Raw genomic sequence first — 27402 nt, 5'->3', positions numbered from 1 at the left:
GAGCCAGATGGGCGTAGTTTTTTTTTTTGTTTGTTTTTTTTCACTTGAACAAACTTTACAACTGCATGAAAAGTTGACAAACGGGTTGGTGGCAGTCTGATTACGTTCTCTCGCGTAGTTTACGCTTCTTACAATGTTTCCGCGGCAGAGGGCGCTAAACACAGCTCTCACCATTCACCACTATACACCCGCTAGTTACTAGCAGCCTGGACTACATCTCCCGACATCCCGAGCTCTGACTTCGCGCAGGCGCAGTAGTTGGTCTGTAGACTACAGCTGTAGTACGCAGTTCAGGTCAGGTAGGGTACGGGAGGCGCTGCCCGGTCCAGTGATCTCATCCGCCACCGGGATGTCTGTCTGCAGGTGTACAGTGCAAGGTAAGCGGAGTCTGGCAGCTGGCACTAGAGACTGGTGAATCTGCAGCCGCTGTAGCACTACAACTCCCAGCATGCGCCATAAGCTTCTGTGTTCCAATCCATGCTGAGACTTGTAGTGTCAGACTACTGAGCGTCTGGCCATGGCCGTTACCTGTATGTGTCATGTCTGCTGACAGGTGACCTGTGTGCTGGGGACAGTGTCAGAGCCGAGCCCGGGGATTACTGAGGCGCAGGATGTGTCCTTCCTAGTCCTGGATGTGCTGCCACCTGCCGGCCGCACGGGGAATCTAGGGGAAAGGTCACCAGCACTGCACATAGATACAGTACATGTATATAATGTGTGGACACACGTGTGGATGTCACCAGCACTGCACATACAGTGAAGGAAATAAGTATTTGATCCCTTGCTGTTTTGTAAGTTTGCCCACTGACAAAGACATGAACAGTCTATAATTTTAAGGGTAGGTTAATTTTAACATTGAGAAATAGAATATCCCCAAAAAATCAAGAAAATCACATTGTATAAATTAGATTTATTTGCAGTGAGAAATAAGTATTTGATCCCTCTGGCAAACAACACTTAATACTTGGTGGTAAAACCCTTGTTGGCAAGCACAGCAGTCAGAGTTTTTTTGTAGTTGATGATGAGGATTGTGCACATGTCAGGAGGAATTTTGGTCCTCTCCTCTTTGAAGATCATCTCTAAATCATTCAGATTTTGAGACTGTCGTTTGGCAACTTGGAGCTTCAACTACCTCCATAAGTTTTCTATGGGATTAAGGTCTGGAGACTGGCTAGGCCACTCCATGACCTAAAGCCCCCGTCTCACATAGCGATATCGCTGCTGTGTCACGGTTTTGGTGACTCACCAGCGACCTCACCAGCGATGTCGCTGTGTGTGACACTTTGCAACGATCAGGCCCCTGCTGTGAGGTCGCTGATCGTTGCAAAGTGTCCTGGACCATTTTTTGGTCTTTGGCCTCCCGCTGGCCAGCACACATCGCTGTGTGTGACCAGCGGGACCAACGATCTGGCTGGTAACTATGGTAAACATCGGGTTACTAGGGGCACGAGCGCACTTAGTAACCCGCTGTTTACCATGGATACCACTCTGCTACGGTGCGCGGAGGCTCCCGCGCACCGTAGCAGAGTGGTATCCATGGTAAACAGCGGGTTACTAGGGGCACACGCGCACTTAGTAACCCGATGTTTACCATAGTTACCAGCCTGCTCCTGCTTGCAGCAGGCTGGTAACTGGAGCAGGACATCGTGGAACGATTCTTTCCACGATATCGCTGCTCCCCTGATCGTTGGTGAGCCTGCCTGTTTGACAGCTCACCAGCGATCACATAGCGACGCAGCAACGATCCCTGACAGGTCGTATCGTTGTCGGGATCGCTGCTGCATCGCTTAGTGTGACGGGGCCCTTACTGTGCTTCTTTTTGAGACACTCCTTTGTTGCCTTGGCTGCATGTTTTGGATCATTGTCTTGCTGGAAGACCCAGCCACAACCCATTTTTTATGTCCTGGCAGAAGAAAGGAGGTTGTCACTCAGGATTTTATGGTACATGGCTCCATCCATTCTCCCATTGATGCGGTGAAGTAGTCCTGTGCTATTAGCAGAGAAACACCCCCAAAACATAATGTTTCCACCTCCGTGCTTGACAGTGGGGACGGTGTTCTTTGGGTCATAGGCAGCATTTCTCTTCCTCCAAACACGGCGATTTGAGTTAATGGCAAAGAGCTCAATTTTTGTCTCATCTGACCACAGCACCTTCTCTCAATAGCTCACAGAATCATCCAGATGTTCATTGGCAAACTTCAGACTGGCCTGCATATCTGCCTTCTTGAGCAGGGGGACCTTGCGGCACTGCAGGATTTTAAACCTTTAGGCTATGTGCCCACGTAGCAGATTTGATGCAGAGCGTTTTTGCCTCTCTCTGGCAGAAAAAAACGCTTGCAGATCTATATGCGGTTTTTCTGCCAGAGAGAAGCGTTTTCGCATGCGTTTTTTCAAGCAGTTTTCTAAGCGATTTTAGCATCACTTGGAAAGTGCTTGACAAGTTGGTCACACAATATAAATCCATGCAACCGGCATGGATTTATATAGTGTGACCAAGTAATAGTTAAAAAAAGAATAAGAATGGTAAAAAATAAAAAAAAAAGAGATTATACTCACCTTCCGGTGTCATCTCTGCTGTGTCCGGTCTCTTGCAATGCTCGCGGTGGTGTGAAGGACATGCGGTGACGTCATTGAGTCATGTGATGGGTCACATGACTCAGTGACGTCATGGCAGGTCCTTCATAACAGCGCGAACATTGCAAGAGACCGGACGGCGTGGACAAAACACCGGGAGGACATCGGAAGGTAAGTATAAACTTTATTTTTTATTTTAAATTCTTTTTTTTTTTACAGATTGTATGATACCCAGGTCTGGATGAGACTCTCCTCTCCTCCACACCCGGGTACCATCCGCACATTAGAACGCGCCAATTACGCAAGTACAAATGCAGTCTTGCGGAATTGGCGCGTTCTAATGCAAGTCAATGGCGGCGATTACGCTGCGTGTCTGCAAAATTAATGGACCTGCTGCATATTTTTGAGCGCAGCATAAACGCTGCGGAAAAATCCGCAGCATAGGCATTGAAAGTGCGGAATTGCATTGGAGACCATGGGGGGAAGGTTTACCAAGCGTTTCTCAAGCGTTTACGCTAAGGAAATTCCGCAGCGTAAACGCTTGAAAAACTCATCGTGGGCACACAGCCTTGAGGTGTAATGTGTTACCAATGGTTTTCTTGCGCATACGTGTGTGTGTATAATGTGTGTGTCACGAGCACTGCGCATACATGTGTGTGTGTGTGTCACCAGCACTGCGCATACGTGTGCGTCACCAGCACTGCGCATACGTGTGCGTCACCAGCACTGCGCATACGTGTGCGTCACCAGCACTGCGCATACGTGTGCGTCACCAGCACTGCGCATACGTGTGCGTCACCAGCACTGCGCATACGTGTGCGTCACCAGCACTGCGCATACGTGTGCGTCACCAGCACTGCGCATACGTGTGCGTCACCAGCACTGCGCATACGTGTGCGTCACCAGCACTGCGCATACGTGTGCGTCACCAGCACTGTGCATACGTGTGTGTATAATGTGTGTGTCACCAGCACTGTGCATACGTGTGTGTATAATGTGTGTGTCACCAGCACTGTGCATACGTGTGTGTATAATGTGTGTCACCAGCACTGCGCATACGTGTGTGTATAATGTGTGTGTCACCAGCACTGCGCATACGTACGTGTGTGTGTCACCAGCACTGCGCATACGTACGTGTGTGTGTCACCAGCACTGCGCATACGTACGTGTGTGTGTCACCAGCACTGCGCATACGTGTGTGTGTGTGTCACCAGCACTGCGCATACGTGTGTGTGTGTGTGTCACCAGCACTGCGCATACGTGTGTGTGTGTCACCAGCACTGCGCATACGTGTGTGTGTGTCACCAGCACTGCGCATACGTGTGTGTGTGTCACCAGCACTGCGCATACGTGTGTATAATGTGTGTGTCACCAGCACTGCGCATACGTGTGTGTGTGTGTCACCAGCACTGCACATACGTGTGTGTGTGTGTCACCAGCACTGCACATACGTGTGTGTGTGTGTCACCAGCACTGCACATACGTGTGTGTGTGTGTCACCAGCACTGCGCATACGTGTGTGTGTGTGTCACCAGCACTGCGCATACGTGTGTGTGTGTGTCACCAGCACTGCGCATACGTGTGTGTGTGTGTGTCACCAGCACTGCGCATACGTGTGTATAATGTGTGTGTATGTCACCAGCACTGCACATACATATGTGTGTATAATGTGTGTGTCACCAGCACTGCTCATACGTGTGTGTGTGTCACCAGCACTGCTCATACGTGTGTGTGTGTGTCACCAGCACTGCACATACGTGTGTGTCACCAGCACTGCACATACTTGTGTGTGTGTGTGTCACCAGCACTGCACATACGTGTGTGTGTGTCACCAGCACTGCACATAGGTGTGTATAATGTGTGTCACCAGCAATGCGCATACATATGTGTGTGTGTCACCAGCAATGCGCATACATATGTGTGTGTGTCACCAGCGCTGCGCATACATATGTGTGTGTGTCACCAGCGCTGCGCATACATATGTGTGTGTGTCACCAGCGCTGCGCATACATATGTGTGTGTGTCACCAGCGCTGCGCATACATATGTGTGTGTGTCACCAGCGCTGCGCATACATATGTGTGTGTGTCACCAGCGCTGCGCATACATATGTGTGTGTGTCACCAGCGCTGCGCATACGTATGTGTGTGTGTCACCAGCGCTGCGCATACGTGTGTGTGGGTGTCACCAGCGCTGCGCATACGTGTGTGTGGGTGTCACCAGCGCTGCGCATACGTGTGTGTGTGGGTGTCACCAGCGCTGCGCATACGTGTGTATAATGTGTGTGTCACCAGCACTGCACATACATATGTGTGTGTATAATGTGTGTGTCACCAGCACTGCTCATACGTGTGTGTGTCACCAGCACTGCGCATACGTGTGTGTGTCACCAGCACTGCACATACGTGTGTGTGTGTGTCACCAGCACTGCGCATACGTGTGTGTGTCACCAGCACTGCGCATACGTGTGTGTGTCACCAGCACTGCGCATACGTGTATGTGTCACCAGCACTGCGCATACGTGTGTGTGTCACCAGCACTGCGCATACGTGTGTGTCACCAGCACTGCGCATACGTGTGTGTGTGTGCGTGTCACCAGCACTGCGCATACGTACGCGTGTGTGTGCGTGTCACCAGCACTGCGCATACGTACGCGTGTGTGTGTGTGTCACCAGCACTGCGCATACGTACGTGTGTCACCAGCACTGGACACACCTTCTCATTTATAGATTTTTCTGTATTTTCTTGACTATGAAAATTGTACATTCACACTGAAGGCATCAAAACTATGAATTAACACATGTGGAATTATATACTTAACAAAAAAGTGTGAAACAACTGAAAATATGTCTTATATTCTAGTTTCTTCAATGTAGCCACCTTTTGCTTTGATGACTGCTTTGCACACTCTTGGCATTCTCTTGATGAGCTTCAAGAGGTAGTCACCGGAAATGGTCTTCCAACAATCTTGAAGGAGTTCCCAGAGACGCTTAGCACTTGTTGGCTCTTTTGCCTTCACTCTGCGGTCCAGTTCACCCCAAACCATCTCGATTGGGTTCTGGTCTGGTGACTGTGGAGGCCAGGACATCTGGCGTAGCACCCCATCACTCTCCTTCTTGGTCAAATAGCTCTTACACAGCCTGGAGGTGTGTTTGGGGTCATTGTCCTGTTGAAAAATAAATGATGGTCCAACTAAACGCAAACCGGATGGACTAGCATGCCGCTGCAAGATGCTGTGGTAGCTATGCTGGTTCAGTATGCCTTCAATTTTGAATAAATCCCCAACAGTATCACCAGTAAAGCACCATCACACCATCACACCTCCTCCTCCATGCTTCACGATGGGAACCAGGCATGTAGAGTCCACCCGTTCACTTTTTCTGCGTCGCACAAAGACACGGTGGTTGTAACCAAAGATCTCAAATTTGAACTCATCAGACCGAAGCACAGATTTCCACTGGTCTAATGTCCATTCCTTGTGTTCTTTAGCCCAAACAAGTCTCTTCTGCTTGTTGCCTGTCCTTAGCAGTGGTTTCCTAGCAGCTATTTTACCATGAAGGCCTGCTGCACAAAGTCTCCTCTTAACAGTTGTTGTAGAGATGTGTCTGCTGCTAGAACTCTGTGTGGCATTGACCTGGTCTCTAATCTGAGCTGCTGTTAACCTGCGATTTCTGAGGCTGGTGACTCGGATAAACTTATCCTCAGAAGCAGAGGTGACTCTTGGTCTTCCTTTCCTGGGGCGGTCCTCATGTGAGCCAGTTTCTTTGTAGCGCTTGATGGTTTTTGCAACTGCACTTGGGGACACTTTCAAAGTTTTCCCAATTTTTCGCACTGACTGACCTTCATTTGTTAAAGTAATGATGGCCACTCGTTTTTTTTTACTTAGCTGCTTTTTTCTTGCCATAATACAAATACTAACAGTCTATTCAGTAGGACTATCAGCTGTGTATCCACCTGAATTCTGCACAACACAACTGATGGTCCCAACCCTATTTATAAGGTAAGAAATCCCACTTATTATACCTGACAGGGCACACCTGTGAAGTGAAAACCATTTCCGGTGACTACCTCTTGAAGCTCATCAAGAGAATGTCAAGAGTGTGCAAAGCAGTCATCAAAGCAAAAGGTGGCTACTTTGAAGAACCTAGTATATAAGACATATTTTCAGTTGTTTCACACTTTTTTGTTAAGTATATAATTCCACATGTGATAATTCATAGTTTTGATGCCTTCAGTGTGAATGTACAATTTTCATAGTCATGAAAATACAGAAAAATCTTTAAATGAGAAGGTGTGTCCAAACTTTTGGTCTGTACTGTACGTGTGTGTCACCAGCACTGCACATACGTGTGTGTGTCACCAGCACTGCACATACGTGTGTGTGTCACCAGCACTGCACATACGTGTGTGTGTGTGTCACCAGCACTGCACATACGTGTGTGTGTGTCACCAGCACTGCACATACGTGTGTGTGTGTCACCAGCACTGCACATACGTGTGTGTGTGTCACCAGCACTGCACATACGTGTGTGTCACCAGCACTGCACATACGTACGTACGTGTGTGTGTGTGTGTGTGTCACCAGCACTGCACGTACGATACGTGTGTGTCACCAGCACTGCACATACATGCATATAATGTGTGTACACACGTGTGTGTGTGTCACCAGCACTGCACATACATACATGCATGTTATGTGTACACACGTGTGTGTCACCAGCACTGCACATACTTGTGTGTGTGTGTATAATGTGTGTGTCACCATCACTGCACATACATGCATATAATGTGTGTACACACGTGAAGAACTACATTGCTCTTCTATCTCCAGCAGTCCCATAGACAATGAATGTAGCAGTGGGGCTCACGTCTGATCTCCGCTCCATTCAGAGCCGCCTTCTCAGGGCTGGTGGGGGTCAGAGCGGTTGCACCGCAGGGATTAGGAAGATATCACCTATTTTATAGATAACGTCTCATCTTCTTTAAGGGTACGTCCATCTGGGACTGATCTGGAGAAGACTTTCTGCATGAAAAATCTTCAGCTCTTTTTACTGCTGTGGACTTTTCACTGCAGAAATCACTAATTTCATTAGATTTCACCCTATGCATTGCAAAGGATAAAATCGACAGTACGGGGCCATCTTCTCTGGATTTTCTCCCCGCTATGTGGAGAAATTTCATCTTCTTTGCTTGAATATTTGCTCCTGTGTGGACCCCCTAACTTTGCTTCGGCATGACCATCAGCAGCTGCTGCTCATCTTCTAGGAGACGTAGTATTTCAGCTGGGCAAGCTACAGCAGGGGTCTCCGAGCCCTAAAGAGAGAACTGTGAAGGCTTGGGAGTGGCTGAACAGACTAAGCTATTCTGTCTGCCCAAAGCAACCAACATTGAACAGTGAAGGGGTCCTCACAAAATGTCGCGTTTAGAGCCCATTTATATAGAGGAACCAGAGCGGTCTAAAGATGACTGTGTATCTGTGTCTTCTCACTACAGGTGGTGCTCTCGTGCTTCAGTCAGAGTCGTCATTTGTTCTCTCTGCAGGCCGTCTGTAGAAGGGCGGTCGGGATGAGCCTCTGTGACCCATATAGTCATATAGGACTGACTTTTATAACTTGGCTTAGCTACATACTATATTATCTGTACAATGAATATTCAGGCAAGTCTGCCGTTCACCAGGGCTGGCACGTTCTACCCTTCTTATCAGGCCGAGTAATGCAATTAGTCACTTATTGTGGTCTGGTTTCTGCTCATTAGTGTCGGTGGCCATATGTGGTGACAGAAGAGTACCTGTGCCTGACGTCACCGGGCATCTGCCTAATGGCGGCTGGAAAGGCTCTATACCAGTGGAAACTGCTTCCAGTTTGGCAGCAATGGGAGAAATGGCCACTGTTTGGTCACCACAGACGCCGATTCTCACTAACATCAATATAAAAATAATTTGTTTATGGATTGTAAAGGGATTTCCATAGAACAGACAAAGCCAGTTGCATCCTGCGGTGCTAGGTGTATTCGTATAAACCCAAACCAAGCGATGAGGAGCATGAGCAACAGGCAGTCACCACATCATGGCAGGCATAATCGTCATCATCCGGGCACTGTGACGGCTGATTGGGGTCATGCCTGAAATGGACAGATGGAGTGCGCTTTAACCACTGATCTCTGTCATGTAACTCATTAAATGCCACCATCAACACTGATCCCAACACTTAAAGGGAGACTTTAGGGGTAAGACTCATCACTGATCAAGGATTTTCTGGTGTGGGCAAGACATTCCCGTCTGTTGTGGGACCACGGGCGGTTTGACAATAGTCCATTTTATTAGGGCATACTGGTGTCACAGTGGTCTATGTGCTACTGGTATACAGGCTGATGCACTGCCATATAGATCCCTGTAGAAATATATGTCTGTGTGTAAACAAAATAAAGTGTATTTTTGTACAATAAAACAACTTTATGAAATCTTAGCACCAAGATCTACAGTACTGACTTATTTGGAACCTCGAGCAACATGAACCAGACATCCGCTCCACTATTCCAGCTATGTAAATTTTACTTCGTAAACTTTGTGGCGTTTCAGAAAAACCTAGTTTAAATGGCTGTCTGGGTCTGTGTCGCAGAAGATTAGTCCTCCTCCTGTCCCACTCCTCTACAATGACAGGACCCCGTATACACACACAGTAAACACATCGGGAGACACCTGCAGTCAATCAGAGAGGAGTGTAGCTGTCATGGACTTGCCTTAGGCTAGACATTTGAGGAACATGGTCTCCAGACGGCTTTTCAAAGTTGTTTGTTCTCTTAAACGCCGCAGCATTTTAGGGTACAACATACACGGTTGCAATCACGCAGCTGGTCTCTGATTCATGCTGCCCATGGATTAGGCTGTGCAGGTCTCCTCTCAGGTTCCCATTAAACACTAATGGATATGTACAAAGGTATGCCACCTAAATAAAGCACCACTTGATGAACCATGCATCTACATCAGACAGAAAATGTAAAATCTATGACAATGGTAATTCAAAGAGGCATAAATTCAAAGATTAAAAATGAATGTTCTCTTCTTGTGTCCCCGCAGCACATCATTGCTTACGTTACTTGAAACCACTGCAGACATGTGTGCCAGCTTTCTGTATCAAGAGATGGTCTTCATCTTCTGCGCCCAGAATCACCACGCATTATAGCATCCACCCCCGCGACAAGGACAAAAGATGGGAAGGTAATTGGCTTCTATGCTATCACTACAGGTGTCCTGCGTGGAACATTGTATGGCAGAAAACCACGTGAGCCATCACGGTTGAGCCACTCCTAGCAGACACGGAAAGAAAATGGTCCATGACAAGGTTCCAACCTGCAAAGCTGATCTGGCAACAGCAATCAGAGAAAGTTGGAGCCAGATTGATGAAGTGTACTGTTTGTCACTCATTAAGTCCATGCCTCAGAGACTGCAAGCTGTTATTAAAGCCAGAGGTGGTGCAACGAAATACTAGGGATGTATTGGAGTGTTCTTTTGTGTGTTTGTTTTTCATGATTCCATAATTTTTCCTCAGAATTGAGTGATTCCATAATTTTTTTCCCTCTGCTTGGTCTGAAAAAAATTACCCTTACTGAGTACCACATTTTTAATCTTGATTTCTTTTAGTGTTTCTTAAAGCCCTAAAGTTGCCATTTGAAATGACTTTAGTTTTGTGCCATGACTGTGATCTGCTTTTTTTCAACAACATTAAACAACTGAATGATCCTCCGAGCCTGGTGATTCCATAATTTTTGCCAGGGGTTGTATTATACACTTTAGTGCCTTTCATGTGGTACTAAAGGGTGTTTTAGGTTTGTTTTGCCTAAATAAATAAATATTTTAAAAAAATGACTTTGGGTCCCCCCTATTTTTGATAACCAGCCAAGGTAAAGCAATCAGCTGCAATCTTATATTATCAGGCCAGGTGCTTGGCCCTGGTCTTCCTGATTGTCCTGGTGTGGTGGCAATGGGGTTGATGTCAGCTGTGTAATGTCCGCTGGCATCAATCCCTGGTGTTAGTAATGGATAGGCATCTATTAGACACCCCCAGTACTAGCCCAGTATGTTAAAAGAAAAAAACACACACATTTTATTTTAAAAAACACCCCCCAACTCTAGCTCTGTTTCACCAATTTATTTAAAAAAAAAACATACCCATCCAGTCCAGGGATTCTGAAGTAGTCCACAAATGGGAAGCTGAAAGACATAAAAAGAGAGAGGTAAAGAAATAAAAAGAAGAAACACTCCTTGATTCACCAATTTATTATTAAAAAATAGTCCCCGCAGCTCCGACATAATCCATCACGTGCCCACAACATCCAGGGATTCTGTACTGCAACCTGTAGAACGTCGTTCTGAGAATGACGCTTCATAGGCTACTCTTGGTGGTCATGTCTCACGAGCGATGACTTCAGTAAGTAGTAGTCTTCGCTCGTGAGACTTGACCAGGAGTGTCCTATGGTACTTGACCAGGAGTGACTTATCAGTACAGAATCAAAGTTGCTGGCTCCCGCGAGACCCGGTGGCTCGGAAAAGCGGTGACATCAGTAACCACACCGTTCACCAAAGTCACCGAGTCTCGTAGAGGGCAGCGTGTTTCGGCGACTCTGATGAGCGCTCAGAATCTATGAAACACATTTGGTTTCTAGTACCATCTCTACGCTGATAACACCCAATTATACACCTCTTCTGACAACAACCCCACCTTAATACAAAATACTAGGGATTGTCTGTCTGCTGTCTCTAAAACCATGTCCTTCCTCTATCTGAAACCGAATCTTTCCAAAACTGAACTTCTCGTGTTTCCTCCCTTTACTAAGCTACATATACCCAATATTGCAATTATCTTGGATGGTTCAACCATAACTCCCAAGCGGCATGTGCTCTTTCTTGGAGTCATATTTGACACAGAACTTTCCTTTTATTCCCTATATCCAATCACTCACTCGCTCATGTTACATGCATCTTAAAAACATCTCCAGAATCCGACCTTTCCTCCCCTTGGAAACTGCAAAAATTCTTACTGTCGTTCTTATTCATTCTCTTCTGGACTACTGCAACTCTCTTCTGATCGGTCTCCCTCTAAACAAACTCTCTCCTCTCCAAACCATCCTGAATGCGGCAGCTGCTTCACTGATCCCCCACCTTGTGCCGGTCACTGCACTGGTTACCCATTCGCTATAAAATACAATACAAACTTATCTCTCACACGCAAAACTCTCCATAGTTCTGCACCGCCCTATATCGCCTCCCTCATCATTCTGTCGCCCTACCTGTGCCCTCTTTTCTGTAACTGATCTAAGACTAACATCCTCCATAATCCGAACCTTGCACCTCCGTCTCCAAGACTTCTCTCGTTCTGCACCAATTTTCTGGAATGCATTACCCCAAATGATCCGACTAATATCTAGCCCCCATGTTTTTAAGTGTGCTTTGAAACACATGTCTTTAGACAGGCCTCAACTCACTAACCTAACTCTACCCTGTTCCCTCCTTCTAAATGTTAATCAGAATCTGCTCCCTCCTATTCATCGATATACACATTCTCCATGCACCCACTAGCACACGGTAACTGCACAGATACTGGCTGATGACCTGATTTATGAAGCTCTTTTGAAATGCCTTTTTTATTATGATGGCCGGACCGCACACAACAAGCATGTTTTACCTATGGTGTCCCTCCTATTTCCTTATAGATTGTAAGGCTATGTGCCCACGTAGCAGATTTGATGCAGAGCGTTTTTGCCTCTCTCTGGCAGAAAAAAATGCATGCAGATTTACATGTGTTTTTTCAGCGTTTTCGCATGCGTTTTTTCAAGCACTTATCCAAGCGATTTTGAGCATCACTTGGAAAAGTGCCTGACAACTTGGTCACACAATATAAATCCATGCAACCGGCATGGATTTATATTGTGTTACCAACTTAGATGCTTTAAATACTGCATCTATAGTTAAAAAAAAAAAAAAAAAACTGTATATTCACCTCTCCGGCGGCCCCCAGTCTGCTCCCGGCGGCGTCCTCTCTCTTCAGCGTCCCGCGGTATACTTGCAGGACCTGCGGTGATGTCATTTAGTCAGCTGACGGTCACGCGACCATCACCTGACCGCTGACGTCAGCGGTCGCATGACCATCATCTAACTAAATGACGTCACCGCAGGTCCTGCAAGTATACCGCGGGACGCAGAGAAGAGAGTACCACCGCCGGGAGCAGACCGGGGGCCGCCGGAAAGGTGAGTACACAGGGTTTTTTTATTTTTAACTTTTTTATTTCTTTTTTTCACCGCATGGTAGCCGGGATGAAGAGGAGTTGTAGTCTCCTCTTCATCCCGAGTACCACACGCACCGCGATTACGCCGCAAATTCTCGGCCATTGAATTTAATTGAAACTCAGCAAATCCACATATACCTGCGGGTTTGCTGCGTTTCAATGTTCCTCAATGGCCGCAAATTTGCAGCGTAATTGCAGTAGAAATGGTCATGCTGCGTTTTGCAACGCAATGCGAATTTGGCGCGCTAAGCATGGCAGACGGTTTTAAAAGCGTTTTCGCAGCTGTAAAAACGCTACGTGGGCACATGGCCTAAGCCTGCGAGCAGGAGCCTCGCTCCTCCTGTAACTGTTAAAACATGTGTTACTTTGTATTGTTATTGTCTGAACATTTCCCCACTTAATTGTAAAGTGCTACGGAATATGTTGGCGCTATATAAATAAAATTATTATTATTGTAGGCAGAGAATGTTGTGTTTTGAGAAAATTAGCAAAGACGTTGACAACTATCGCGTCCTATGTAGTGCATTTAAGATTTTACTAACTTCCCTGTGAGCCTCCAAGGGAATTTGGGGCATCATTCCAGTGTATTTTGCTTTAAAGGGCATCTGTCAGTAGTTTCAACCCTACTAAGCCGTCTATATGGGCATGTAGGTCATAGAAAGCTGAATAAAATGATATCTGAGATCTGATGTCTTATTCTAGAGAAATCCACATGTATATTATATGTAAATGAACTGTTAAGATCTATGGGCCGGACATAGATCTATCTGAGAATTTGCCTCCAGAGATTATTTTAAATAAAAGGGGAGCAGACTGTCAGTCATTACATGTCTCACACTGGTAACGCTCCCTTTCATTTACAATAAGCTCTGGAGGAAGTGTCTGGCCCCTAGATCTTAACAGCTCAAAAATGTAGATATTTTTGGATTAAAACATTGAATCGCAGATATCAAGGTATCATTTTATTGAATTTTCTGTGAACTACATGTCCATATAGATGGCTTAGGAGGGTTAAGCTTATCGGTTTATATGTAGCATGTAACCATTAGGTTGATTACATTTTTATTGATTAGACGGGAAATATTCCTGAATAATTTAGTGAAAATTTCAAATTTTTTGCCTCTAGATTCAATTACCAAGTGTTTTATGCCCATGACATTGACTTCCTTTCTGCCATGTCAGGTGTCGGCATGGAGAGGTTTGCAGAAGAGGCTGACGTGGTGGTCGTTGGAGGAGGCCCTGCCGGACTCTCTGCAGCCATACGGTTAAAGCAGCTCGCGGCTGAGAGTGGGAACGAGCTGCGTGTTTGCTTAGTGGAAAAGGCAGCCCAAATCGGGGCTCACACCCTATCTGGTGCCTGTCTGGAGCCAAGAGCCCTAGAGGAACTGTTCCCAGACTGGAAGGAGCAAGGGGTATGTAGATATATTGGGTACCACGGACATTAATTCTGCACTTTTATAAACCACGTCCAACATAGGGGACTCACGAGGGCTCACTTGGAGAAGAGAAAAGGGCGTATTTTTATTAAGCAAGGGAATACATGTTCTTGGTAGAATCCTGCTTTACTGAGACCTATTATGGATCATGTGCTGAAGAGAAAACACTGGAATGGACTCGGTATGTTATATCTGTAAGCAGGAATCCGGGAATTACTAACTGGACTAGACAGAAATCCTGCCATGTAATAATGTGTTCTCTTAAAATTAGATTGGTGATACATTGCACCTTATCTGCCACCAACAGAATTAACTCCTTCCTGACACTGACCGTACTGGTATGGCTAATGTAAGTCCTGGTGTATGGAGGGGAGTGCTCGTCATACCTGGCAAATGCTGCCTGTGCTACTGAGCCAACATGTGCCTGTAACAGCAGCAAACGGAGCTGAACTCAGGTCACTGCCGTTAATCCAAGGTGCCATGTGTGTATATATATATATATATATAATCTCTATCAAAAAATCAGGTGATCACAGGTTCAAGTCCAGCAAGGAGACCGAAAGAAAGTGTTTTTAAAAGTATAAAAAAAAGTGTAAAAAAAAAATAAAATAAATACAAGCATTCAAATGGCCCCCTTTCACCCAACCATCATTAAAAATAAAGATATAAATATATTTAGTAATGCTGAATCAATAAGTTTGATCTATTAATATATAAAACTAATTAACTCTGCTGTAAAAGCCACGAAGAGAAAAAAGATTGAAATGTTAGAATGATGGTGTTTTGATTGCAGCAACTTTGCCAAAAATGCAATAAGAAGCCATCAAAACCTCGAAATGTTCTAGCCAGAGATGGAAATGCAAACTTCATTGATATCGGAAAATGGAAACAGAAATATTTTTTTTTTCCACCACTTAAATGGAATGTGTCAAAAAAAAATCTGAAAAGTAAAAGTATTATGTTCCCTCAGGCCCCGCTGCACACGAAGGTGACCGGCGATAAGTTTGGAATCCTGACGGAAAAGCACAGGATACCAGTCCCTATACTCCCTGGTAAGTATTCTACATGTGCGCCTTGGGAGCCGTCCACGTGATCCCTGTGGCGTCCTGCAGGACACACGTTTGTTCCACGTTTTTCACAACTGAAGTAATTAATTTATGATTTTCTGAATCATCATCTTAAGAAATAACAAGCCTGTGCAAAGTCCACAAAGACTGGTGTGGTTTTGTTATACAGTGTGAGAATTCGGGTGGGACAGTAGATAAGTGCAAATAGGGATGCCTTTAAGGGGGATTGTGGGCAAAAAAGTATATAAAATATTCCAAAATGATTTCTAAATAGTAAACTACAAGTGGATGGAGGCTCCTGGACTAATAGGACTTAATTAGTAAGTTATACAACTTCTTCCTTAAGGATCCTTTATGAATATTAATTTGCTACCTGGAAAACCCCTTTAAAGGGTTATTGCCATTTTATCATTCGTGTAAATTAGCATAGAATTTCTAAAAACACAACTCTGAAAATCACATTTTATTAAAATGTGCCCTTGTTCTTCAACCAGCTCTGCTTTTTTTATTTTTAAATAATTGTTTACTGCTCGAGGCTAAAGGGACCAGCCACCACTGCTGGACATGCACAGGGCTTACAAGCTCTTTCCCAGTGAGCTTGTAAGCACTGCACTGAGGCCGCCCAGGATTGCTAGAGCATGCTGTCGGCTCATACAATCTTATACATCGGACGAGTGCTATCTGATGATTTATCTGATAGCACTCGGACCAATGTTATTCTATGGGGCAATGCTGGTCAGCAGGCTGCGAGTCGCTGCGCAAATCGGATCACGCTCATCCTATGGGTGGTTGTGAAACATCGGGCTGCACTCTGATGACATCTGAGGTGCAGTCCGATTTTTGCGGATTCACACAATTGAGAAGGTGGAGAAATCTTGTTCTGTCTTCTCTACACTTGTGCTCTGATTTTCTTATCCGAGAGAATCAGATCACACTAACCTGACATTCGGCTCATACTCTGATCGGAGTGTCATTAGAATAATCGGCCCGATTCTCTCGCATGAGCGATTACTTCACTTCTGACGCTGCAGTCTGTGTAAAAAGAATTATTACTCTGGGAGCCCATGTATCCGGACTAGCCCAGGAGCGCCATCACTCATCCCTGCACTTTCCTGGTATTGTGCTTACAGCAGGATGATTGACAACCCAGCGTGAGCAGAGAGGAGGAGAAGAGGCACTTGTTCTCCTCCCTACTCTCCCTGCACATACAATGCGACATTCCGGGACTAGGCTGGATACACACGCTTCAGGATTCAACACTTTTTCTACACAGACTGGAGCAACACCTAGATGGAATAAGGGGATCACTAAAAACATTGTTAGGGGGCTGTTAAAAAGCTTATACCTTTTTTAGGGGAATATCCTTTTAAAAACTCAAAGCGACTACTGCCGAATTTACCAGGATTCTTTAAATGGCATTTACTGCTGCAGAGAACATAATTTGTATATTTGATCTTTTTTTATATAACATGATATGACTGTAGTCTTAATATTTATTAACATTTGAGTTTACAGGGTTTTTTTATGAAGCTTAGATTTCCAATAGTTGTCCTATAGTCTGTTACTTTATTAGAAAGTAAGAATGCATGTTCTAGGCACACGTTCACACCCACACAGCCTCTCCTTTGTATCATTGGGATATGGGACTGTTTGATGATCTTTAGCTTTATACATTTAGGACTTCCAATGAATAATCATGGCAACTATATTGTAAGGCTCGGACACCTCGTCAGCTGGCTTGGTGAGCAGGCGGAGGCTCTTGGTGTTGAAATCTACCCTGGATATGCTGCAGCAGAGGTAGATACTTTTTTTTTGGGGGGGGGGGGGGAGTTTAATGTACTTTATATTTTTATTTTATGCTTCCTGTACCAGAGTATTTCTTATGGTTAAAGTTTCCTATTATGCAAGTCTCTAGATAATATATACAAATGTAACCCTTTAGGTGCTTTTCCATGAAGATGGCAGTGTTAAAGGAATAGCAACAAATGATGTTGGCATTCACAAAGATGGCTCTCCGAAGGTAACATACAGATACAGATTGCAGCATGCATATTTTCCCCCTAGAGGATGGCCCTAAAACTTGCCAAGTGTAATTTTGGTTAATATTTAATTAAAAGGGTTGTCCTGATAAGTCTGCTGTCACTATACGTGACTGCAGAATTGTGAATCCTGACAGAGTACGGTTTGGATGCTGTGAGGACTCACTGGTATTGGCGAGGTGAGAGTAGGTGATCACGCCATTTGCATACTTCCAGCCACATTCCGACTAGACATGCCTGGCCTGTCTCAATTGAGACAAGCACGACTAGTCTGCACGTGACCACTTGTATGCACATACTTGCTATCACATGACCGCCCACTCTCACTGGCAATACGGGTGGATCCTGAGAGCGCGGGCACTGCATGTTTTCAGAATTCAGACGTCTGAAGTCACATAGAGAGACTGTAGACTTTTATCAAGACCAGATAAACCTTTTAAAGGTAACAAATGCTCCTGTCGGTTTTGTTAATGATTACATGATATCCAAATATGTAATAATAATAAAAGTGTTGTCTAGTTTACTAATCTGAATTCTGTCCTGTCTGTTCCCATAGTCCACATTTGAACGCGGCCTGGAACTGCATGCCAAGGTGACCATCTTTGGAGAGGGCTGCCACGGACACCTTGCCAAACAGTTGTACAAGACATTTAATCTTAGAGAGAACAGCGAACCACAAACTTATGGAATAGGACTAAAGGAGGTATGGATGTGGGGCATCTGCTCTACATGATCACGTCTCTTGCTGTACTGTACAGGGCAATAATCTCAGGTATAGTGAATGTATTGCATGCCCGATAAACAGCACTGCATGATCCCAAAGGGGCATTTTTGTAAATGCCATATTGATTTCTCCATTCTATGTTTTATTTCATTGCATTCATGTTTTGTTGCACATCTTATTTCACTCAAGCTGGATGGGTTAATGTTGGTTCCCATTATATTTCTTCGCCCAGCTATGGCTTATTGATGAGAAGAAGTGGCAGCCAGGTCTTGTAGAACACACTGTCGGCTGGCCTTTGGATAGACACACATATGGTGGATCATTCCTCTATCACCTCAATGAGGGAGAACCACTTGTGGCTCTTGGTTTTGTGGTAAGTGTAAAGCATGGCTGGAGTTGAGATGCCACCAGATTGACCAACCCTGGTCATGGCACCCATCTAAAACATTCTCTCTGCATTTACAAAGGACTTTGTACATAGATTTATTTGGTTGTGATCTTGCTTCATTGCAGGTTGGTTTAGATTATCAAAATCCGTACATTAATCCATTCAGAGAGTTCCAGAGGTGGAAACATCACCCCACTGTGTCCCCGACTCTGGAAGGTGGAGAACGAATTGCCTATGGAGCACGTGCTCTGAATGAAGGTGGTTTCCAGGTAGCGTACCCTTACAACATGCTATTTCACTGTATCCTGTATTTGTGCTTAGTTTAACATTTTATTAAGCTTCTTTTTACTAGTAAAATTTTCCATTTTCAGTCCTTGCCAAAGCTCACATTCCCTGGGGGTCTTTTGGTGGGATGCAGCCCTGGCTTTTTGAATGTACCGAAGATTAAAGGGACTCACACAGCCATGAAAAGTGGTATGTTGGCAGCAGAATCCATCTACAAGCAGCTAACGGATGAAAACCTTCAGTCAAGTACCCAAGGTATGTAATACATTGTATGGTTGTATTAAATGTTCACACCTTGTAGAAAACAATCTTAGAAATGCTTTCTTCCAACCATGAAAGTTGATTTTCCAGCTGAAGTAAATGATGTCTCCTGTAGCTGTTTCCAGAATTGTTGTGGTCAGTCCATATAGAGTTAATACATTTTTTTCCTCCTTTTTTGTATTGGGTTTTTAGGGCTTAATGTCACAGAGTATGAAGAAAACTTAAAAAATTCCTGGGTATGGAAAGAGCTTTATAGCGTAAGGAACATTAGACCTTCCTGCCATGGATTTCTGGGATTGTATGGTGGCATGATATACACTGGGATTTTCTACTGGATACTAAGGGGAATGGAGCCTTGGACTTTAAAGCATAAAGGTACCAGTGTGAGAACTAAGCCGTTTACTATCTACCACTGTACACATAAAGCCATCAATCAAACTGGGGGAAGTTAAAAAACAATCTACAAATAAAGCCTCATTCAGACATCAAGGAAACAGATTCTGTGTACGGAGTACAATGCAAGGTCTGGCCGTATTCTCCCGAGCTAAACTCAACAGTCTCCTATATGCTATCCTATGTGACAGTGAGGCTCAGGTCAGGGTGTAGGTGTGCATACTGGAAATGTCCTATAAGCCAACGCTCTACACACCAGACACTGAGAATGACTGGAGATCCCACGTCTGTATATCACATTATGTAGTCAGGCTTGGCAAAAGTTATTAGAGGCTTGGGAAGATCTGCTGCTTGCCGTGCATGTTAGGACGCCCTGCTGAGAAATCCCCTGCATCTGTAGAATGACATATTGCTCTCTGACCTTTCCTTAGTCGGAACACTAATCTGTTTGCTGCTCATAAATAATTACACACCGTCCCTTCACCGTACAGCAAAGTTCACACTGCAGCATCCAGAAAATCCAGGGCATGACGACCATTGCATGGAAAAAGTGCAGTTTGCAATGGCGCCAACTCAGTTCCCACGTTTCATCCTCCACAGACCGTTTTGAAATAACCGTAGTGCCATCAATGGTTGCAGTGAGCAATTACTTTTCCTTTTGTATTTATTTTATTTTCTTACTCACTTATATAGCCATTAATTCCACAGCGCTTTACAGACATTATGGCCACAGTCCCCATTGGGGCTCACAGTGTAAATTCCCTATCAATATGTCTTTGGAGTGTGGGAGGAAACCCACGCAAACACGGGGAGAACATACAAACTCCTTGCAGATGTTGTCATTGGTGGGATTTGAACCCAGGACCCCAGTGCTGCAAGGCTGCAGTGCTCACCACTGAGCCACTATGCATATGATTTTTTTGTATATTTCCCCATTGTTCTTCATGGGATTCAGTTCTGTCTTTTATTTAAAGCAGAAGTTTATTTTAGGGAGTGGGAGGCAGGGGGCATAAGTGCCTCTCTAATCCTTTAGTCATAGCTCAGTGCTGACAGCATCATTTTCCTGTTGGATTTCTAGCACTTATTCCATGGACCACCGATTTGGCATATTAGTGGTTATATTAGACTGTATGACAGCTGACTGGTTACCATAACTTATACCTGGATTTATATAGACGGCGGCAGTGATGACGTGAAGATGAAGCTTTGAACGTTTCCATAAAACAAAACATTGAGGGCTGTGCCAGTCTTTGCTGTAATACGTTGAACAATTCATTTTGGCTCAGTTTTAAATATCATTACACCATTCTCCATAACACCCGATAGACGTATGCATGAGTGTACATATGTAGAGACATCTCCTCTGCAGAGACATAGTAGTTAAAGGGGTTATCCAGCATGTGAAGTCTGGTGGATTATTGTCAGGATAAGCCATCCATATTAGATCAATGGGGTCCAACAATCTGCACTTTGATTTTACATACAACACCTAAGCGGCAAGCTCTGAATTGATCTACAGGAAAGTGACTTTCTTAAGGAGAACCTGTGATCAGATACATGTGGCAGAAAGCACAGGCGGCATGAATCAGAGCCTGGCAGTACAGTGGCACCCATGGCAGTTTTACTGTGAAATGCAGCATTTCAGAGAAAACAGAGTATGGTGAGCCTTTCCCCACTACATGTGATTGACAGGTCCCTCCCTATGTACACACATGGGAGAGACTTGTCAATCAACAGCATGGTGGCTCGGTGGTTAACAAGGACAACATCTGCAAGGATTTTGCATGTACTCCCTGTGCTTGTGTGGGTTTTTTCCCACACTTCTAAGACGTACTGATAGGTTATCTAGATTGTGAGCCCCAATGGGGACAGAGATGATAATGTATGTAAAGTGATGTGGAATATGGTAGCGCTATATAAGAAAAGCCTAATTAATAATAAATAGAGTGAGGAGAAGTCGACCAGGGGCCGCCAGAAGTGTCGCATCTCTCCCTGTAGTCCCCGTCTGGATTTTGAAGCTACCTATTCTCTGAAATGCTGCAGCATTTCAAAGTTAATCACCCCTGCAGCCGGGCTCTGATTGCTGCAGCCGGGCTCTGATTGCTGCAGCCGGGCTCTGATTGCTGCAGCCGGGCTCTGATTGCTGCAGCCGGGCTCTGATTGCTGCAGCCGGGCTCTGGTTCATTCACCATGAATTTGATAACTGGTTCCCTTTAAAAAGATCATAATATAATAAAAATTGCTGCTGGTTTGCAGAATCTGCACCAATCTGCCACTTCTGAATATAGCCTCCCCATTTCGCTGTACAGCTGAAAGTAGACTTTATGGTCTTGTTTTGTCATTTATGCAGATTCTTGGATCACCTGTGATATTTTGTTATTCTGACTCCAGTTATGCACAGTCACTCAGTAAAATGCACTTTTTAATAATTTTGTATTTCCTCCATTAGGCCTTGATAGTAATCAGCTAAAACCAGCCAAGGATTGCACCCCCATTGAGTACCCCAAACATGACGGCAAGATTAGCTTTGATCTCCTGTCATCTGTGGCTCTGAGTGGTACGAACCATGAACATGACCAGCCTGCCCATCTAACATTACGTGATGACAGTATACCAGTCAACAAGAACCTTGCTATCTACGATGGCCCAGAGCAGAGGTTCTGCCCGGCAGGTGAGTGCCAGTGAGGCTGTTTTCTCCTCTTACCTCCATCACTCATTTAAAAGCTTGCTCGTCTAGTAACCATTTCTGTAAAGAAACTACTAGTCTGTGCATTGGGCAGTCTTTTTTTTTCTTTTTTTTGGATGCATAATGTCAGTTTATGTTCCATCTTGGCATATATTTGCCAATAAGTCATGAAGCTGGTAATGGATGAACGTCTGGATTGTGAATAGTTACTGGGACTGGATAATGTGGCATTATAGGGAGTTTTACCTGTATTCCAGTAATCACTCGATTTCTAGATGATAACGGATAGTATGACAAATACCACCAGATTGCTGTTTTCTTCCGTGACACAGAAGCATCTAAGGGTGTTTTGACACAGATATCTGATCAATTTCTGTCCATTCACATCAATATCACTGTAAATGAAACAATTAAACCGTTTGTTACAATTTTTTTAGATTTTTTTTCGTGCCTCTAATTCTGAGATTACAAAGCCTATACATTCTGTTATATCTATACTCCGCTCTGTGAACGCTCCTGTCTCCTGAGCTGGGCACTTCACTGGGTTTTTTAAGCAATTAGTGGGGGTCTTTGGACCTGGACTTTCTTCCCCCAACCCCACCCCACCTCAGCTGAAATCTGCATTGGCAGCGACTGGATAGAAGCAATGTATAGGGCACAGGACACAGTCCAGTACGTAGTGGTCACTGCCGAGTGGTGCGCGGTATCTGCCTGCCTCTTAAAGTGCCGTACTCGGCAGCAGACACTACACGGTGCACAGGACTGCTGTGTTCTGCCCTATACACTGCGTATTCGTCTGTGAGGTTTTGGACCCTAGATGATTTCATTTTGGGGACTTACTCTAAGGTCCACAGTTATTCATTCCCGACCAACCCCCTTAAGGGCTACAAAAAGGAAAAAATGAAAAAGGGGAATCTGCCACCACCTTTTATACATCTCACTGTATTATGCCGATTTTATTGGTGTTACGGTCCTGAAATTATGGAGAAATGTCCTTTTTATTACCTGCCATCCACACGATGAGCATGAAAGCAGAGTCCTCCTCATCCAGATGCTGATGGCCAGCCTTCTTCCAATGTACAAGGGCGTAAGCTGTCAATCCGAAGGGAACCAAATTCTAAGACCCCTGTGAATGGGCTGGTTGGGTGGTTAATTTTATTTTATTTTAGATACTTTGCAATGGCAAAACAAAGATCAGTCTGTCTGTACGTCTCAGTCTGAAATGTTATACCCTGAAGGTCCAGTGATAAATTGTATCCTTGTTCTCGTTTCAGGTGTCTATGAATATGTTCCTCTGGAATCGGGGGAGGGCTCACGGTTACAAATCAATGCTCAGAACTGTGTGCACTGTAAGACCTGTGATATTAAAGATCCAAGTCAGAATATCAACTGGGTTGTACCCGAAGGTGGTGGCGGACCAGCCTATAATGGAATGTGAGCGACCCACCCTGGGGGAGAGCAGTATTTTTTATACAGTGACTGACTGGTACCAATCGCTGACACCAGAATGGTCCTAGAAAATTAATTTCAGGCTTTAATCGAATGTGAGTCGAGAGCTGTGGATTTCCACTGTTGCTTGTGGAATGACACTAACACTAATGTAGAACGGGCATCCAGTTTCTGTTCTGGAAGATGGTTGATTGTGCCAGTATGTTGCCTTATTGTATCTGGTGGAACTGAAGACTACCATGAGGCTTGCTCAACACCAGCCATGGACGATGCCTTATCTATACATGGAGGCCCCAGTTCATCATTTGCAGGTTTCCTTTTTTGTCTTGTGGAATTCGTTATCGTTTTTTACGCCAAATTCTTCAAAATAGCGCACACTGTTCATAAATTTGACGGAAAGTCTTAAACTGTTTTTGCAACTCTATAACGAAAAAAGCACGTTTTGCAAAATGGTACAAAATTATTGCAAATTACCAGCATTCTGAAATTTACACCAGGGAGAATAGGATTCGGAGTTGTGCCAAAATTTGCAACTTTTTAAAAAGTTGCTATTAATGAATCAGGTGAAAACATTTGGAGTTACTAAACTCTGTCCACAAAGTGGAAGATGATAAAAAAAAAATGCAAGCACATATAAAATAGCTTAAAAAAAGGCACATGTAAAATAATGAATAAGGTGGAAACAAAAAAAAAAAAGGCACAAAACTAGACAAAAAAAACAGGAGCAAAAGCAATGATGAATCGGGGCCAGAATATTCAAGAAAAGTTTTCTATGTTCCACATTTTTATGTTAACAAAAGACATTTTTCAAAAACCTCAGTCTTCTGCTTTTAATGCATCAATCTGTTAAAGAGAAGCCGTCACATATCGACTACCCTACATTCAGTGCAGACACCACAGCTTTCAGGATTGGTTCTGCAGCTTACATGCGCCCATTCATCTTTAGCACATTATGCTGTAGAATTCCTGATTTTAAAGACGCCTGTCCGAGTGAAATAATCTCTAATCTTCCCAAATGAATGAACCATTTATAGATTTTATTCTTTAATTGTACCTTGTTTTAGGATTTTATTTTCTGTAATGATTATAGGGGCAACCACACAAGACAATAGGAAACCAAAGATGGAGATCGGCTTCTAGTCTCTTAAGAGCTGCAGTACCCAACAGTGGCCACTAAACAGCAGTGGTGTTCTGCTTTCTACATCATACATCAAGTACCAGTCATAGCATCTGATCGGTGGGGGTGCTGGGCGTCAGACCCACACCCATCTTACATCACTATAATAACAATTAAGGAGAAATAAATGATGCTCAAAGCTTTGAGTAGCTTTATTTTGGCTGCATGCTCCATTTATTTAAGCTTTGGGCAGGTTAGGAGACTGGAATCACTGGATCCCTTTAATTCCTTCTGACAGCTGCAAGAGCAGATAGAAATAGGACTTGATTGGGGGGGGGGGGGGCAATTGTGAACAAGCAGATTGCTATTCCACTCTATCTGTAACACGGCATGTAGGAACAAGCCAAGTTCAATCAGGGGGGCTGTGATCAAGTGCAGATTATGTCCCCCTGATTCCTCAGTGACAATGAGGGAGACTTATCACGCTGTCTGTCTTTTGTTGCCCATAGGAACCAATCAGATCTCAGCTTTCATATATTATTGAGCTCAGGTAAAATGAAAGCTGAGCGCGGATTGGTTGCTATGGGAAACAAAGGACATTCTTCCTCTAAATCTCCCCTATTATGTGGTCCCGCTGTATGGCATGTCTACAGCAATATTGCCACCATTAAAGGTTTTACCCTCGTAAATTGTACATTTTTTATTCTCCAATTAATATGGATCGCCATTTCTGTGAGAAGATACTCCAGCTTATAGCTAGTATGAAGAACACTGATGTCATGGAGTTCATGAATCAGCACTATTACTTATCTGGACTGCACCAGCTACTGTAACCTCAGCGCTGGATCACTCATTGCCCATGTTCTGATGGGTATTCTGGAAAGTGTATTAAAGGGAACCTGTCACGTCATTTCAAGCATCTAAACTGTCCCCAGTGCGTTGTCAGTGATGCAGCGTGCTGCACTAACACGTTATTTTCATTAAAAACGGCGCTGTACTGATGTATAAAAAACACTTTATATAGTACCTGCTCGTTTAGTCATAGGGGTGTGCTTCATTTTCTGTTCAGTCACGGTCATCGCCGCCCCCTGGTTGCGCTGACGTCACTAGAATCTCGCTCTTGCGCAGTGTGCAGCCGGCCGCGCTTGCGCGGTGTCGAACGGGGAAACTGCGCATGTGCCGTGACGCTTGGCTCCCCGCTCGACACTGCCCAAGCCCGAGATTCTAGTGACATCAGCGCAACCAGCAAGACAATGAAATTGAGTAGGCGGCAATATCCGTGACTGAACAGAAAATGAATCACACCCCTATGACTAAATGAGCAGGTACTATGTAACTACATAAAGTAATATTGTATAAAAAATACAATATTACAGCGCCGTTTTTAATGAAAATAACGTGTTTGTGAGGCACATTGCATCACTAACAACGCACTGGGGACAGTTTAGATGCTTGAAATGACGTGACGGGTTCCCTTTAAACAAAAGTCTGTCAGCTGCATCTCCCTCAAAACCGCCGCCACGTCTTTACTGAACCTTACATCTACTTTCTTTTTGTGCCTTATTGAATCACCATAAAATCTATTTTGGAATTCCACTCAGGATATGGTAATTAGTGGGTGACTAGTTTTTGGGGTGTGACATGATTTGTGAGAGCGACGTCACTGCCAGCTCTTTGCAGATTCAGAAAGCCATGAAGGAGTTACGTAGTCGCCGGCAAAACGTAAGACCCCCATTATAGCACCAATGAATCGCACAACTCACTGGTGGCCGAGTCTGGTGTTACTGCTGGCTTCACTACGCATTGGTAGGTAGGCAGAACGTTGTGCGTGGGTAAGATCTGCAGAGTCGGTGCTGACGCCGCTATTGCAAATAATCTTGCTTGCGCCCACAGTGGGATGAGTACTCCAGGGAAATCAATGCCCCCACAACTAGTCACCCACTAATTACCATATTCCGTGTGCAGTTTTAAAATTCATTTTATTGTGATTAAACAATCTCGAAATCACAAAAAGGTGCTTGTTAGGAAGCAGATTTAGGGTACAGTAGAGGCATGGTGAGTTTTGGGGGGCTAGGGCTGCTGACTGGTTCCCGTTAAAAAGAACTGTGCGTCATTGTTGGTATCCATCAGAAAGGGCTCTGAGAAATCGTGCATCTAAAAGTGGCTACACATTGCTTACCTCTGGTGTCTGCAAAGTGCACAACTGCCTGGAGTATCTGAACGCACCACAGATGATGTATCTAACGTATAGAACAGTAGGTAGTGGCTAGTTCAGGATCGTGTCCACCTGATTGAACATGTGTCATGTTCGCTTGATCCTTTCTGCTGGTTGGCAGCTGCAGCATGAAGAAAAGCCTTCACACAAGTGACTGCACAAATCTATCTAGGAATAGTAATTTTTTTTTTTTACTTACAAAATGTTTTAAAAAGAAAGTCCTGTCAGCTCGAAGATTTATATCAAAGCACAGGTCCTTAACCAACAAATAAAGTTGCACGATGTAACATTAAATATTTATTGCATTATTGTCCTAGAAAATAGGAAAAATTGACAATTCTATATAATATATACCCAACTGCCGCAATAAGGCGATTCTCGTTGCTAGGAACCTATCTAATGTGAATCCTCTCCTAGGCTGAAGCCTACAAATTATGTGGGTAGATAGGATCCTGTTATGATTAAAATGTGTGTGTACATGCATGTAA

General features: G+C 44.4%; 1 protein-coding gene across 1 annotated transcript; it reads left to right on the top strand.

The window, feature by feature from the left end:
- Window positions 1–219: 219 nt before the first annotated feature.
- ETFDH (electron transfer flavoprotein dehydrogenase) lies at window positions 220–27402 on the top strand. The gene is made up of 13 exons (XM_073644744.1): window positions 220–377; window positions 9649–9789; window positions 14037–14266; window positions 15261–15342; window positions 17036–17154; window positions 17300–17377; window positions 17953–18099; window positions 18353–18493; window positions 18634–18777; window positions 18880–19048; window positions 19247–19429; window positions 21897–22118; window positions 23408–27402. Exons 1-13 carry the CDS (start codon window positions 350–352, stop codon window positions 23569–23571), a joined length of 1848 nt encoding a protein of 615 aa, XP_073500845.1. The 5' UTR covers window positions 220–349; the 3' UTR covers window positions 23572–27402.

This window comes from Phyllobates terribilis, unplaced genomic scaffold, assembly GCF_046119375.1.
Source record: "Phyllobates terribilis strain yellow unplaced genomic scaffold, ASM4611937v1 Scaffold_1__5_contigs__length_1240528914, whole genome shotgun sequence".
NCBI classification, from domain to species: Eukaryota; Metazoa; Chordata; class Amphibia; order Anura; family Dendrobatidae; genus Phyllobates; species Phyllobates terribilis.
Note: the sequence above shows the minus strand (reverse complement) of the source record. Positions and strands in the feature narration are given on the sequence as shown.

What these genes read in the sequence shown, in the direction of transcription:
- ETFDH (XM_073644744.1), top strand. Translation starts at nt 350, where the DNA reads ATGTCTGTCTGCAGGTGTACAGTGCAAG. An exon ending in CAGACTGGAAGGAGCAAGGG is followed by an intron (nt 14,267 to 15,260) that starts GTATGTAGATAT and finishes ATGTTCCCTCAG; the next exon opens with GCCCCGCTGCACACGAAGGT. An exon ending in GCAGAGGTTCTGCCCGGCAG is followed by an intron (nt 22,119 to 23,407) that starts GTGAGTGCCAGT and finishes TTCTCGTTTCAG; the next exon opens with GTGTCTATGAATATGTTCCT.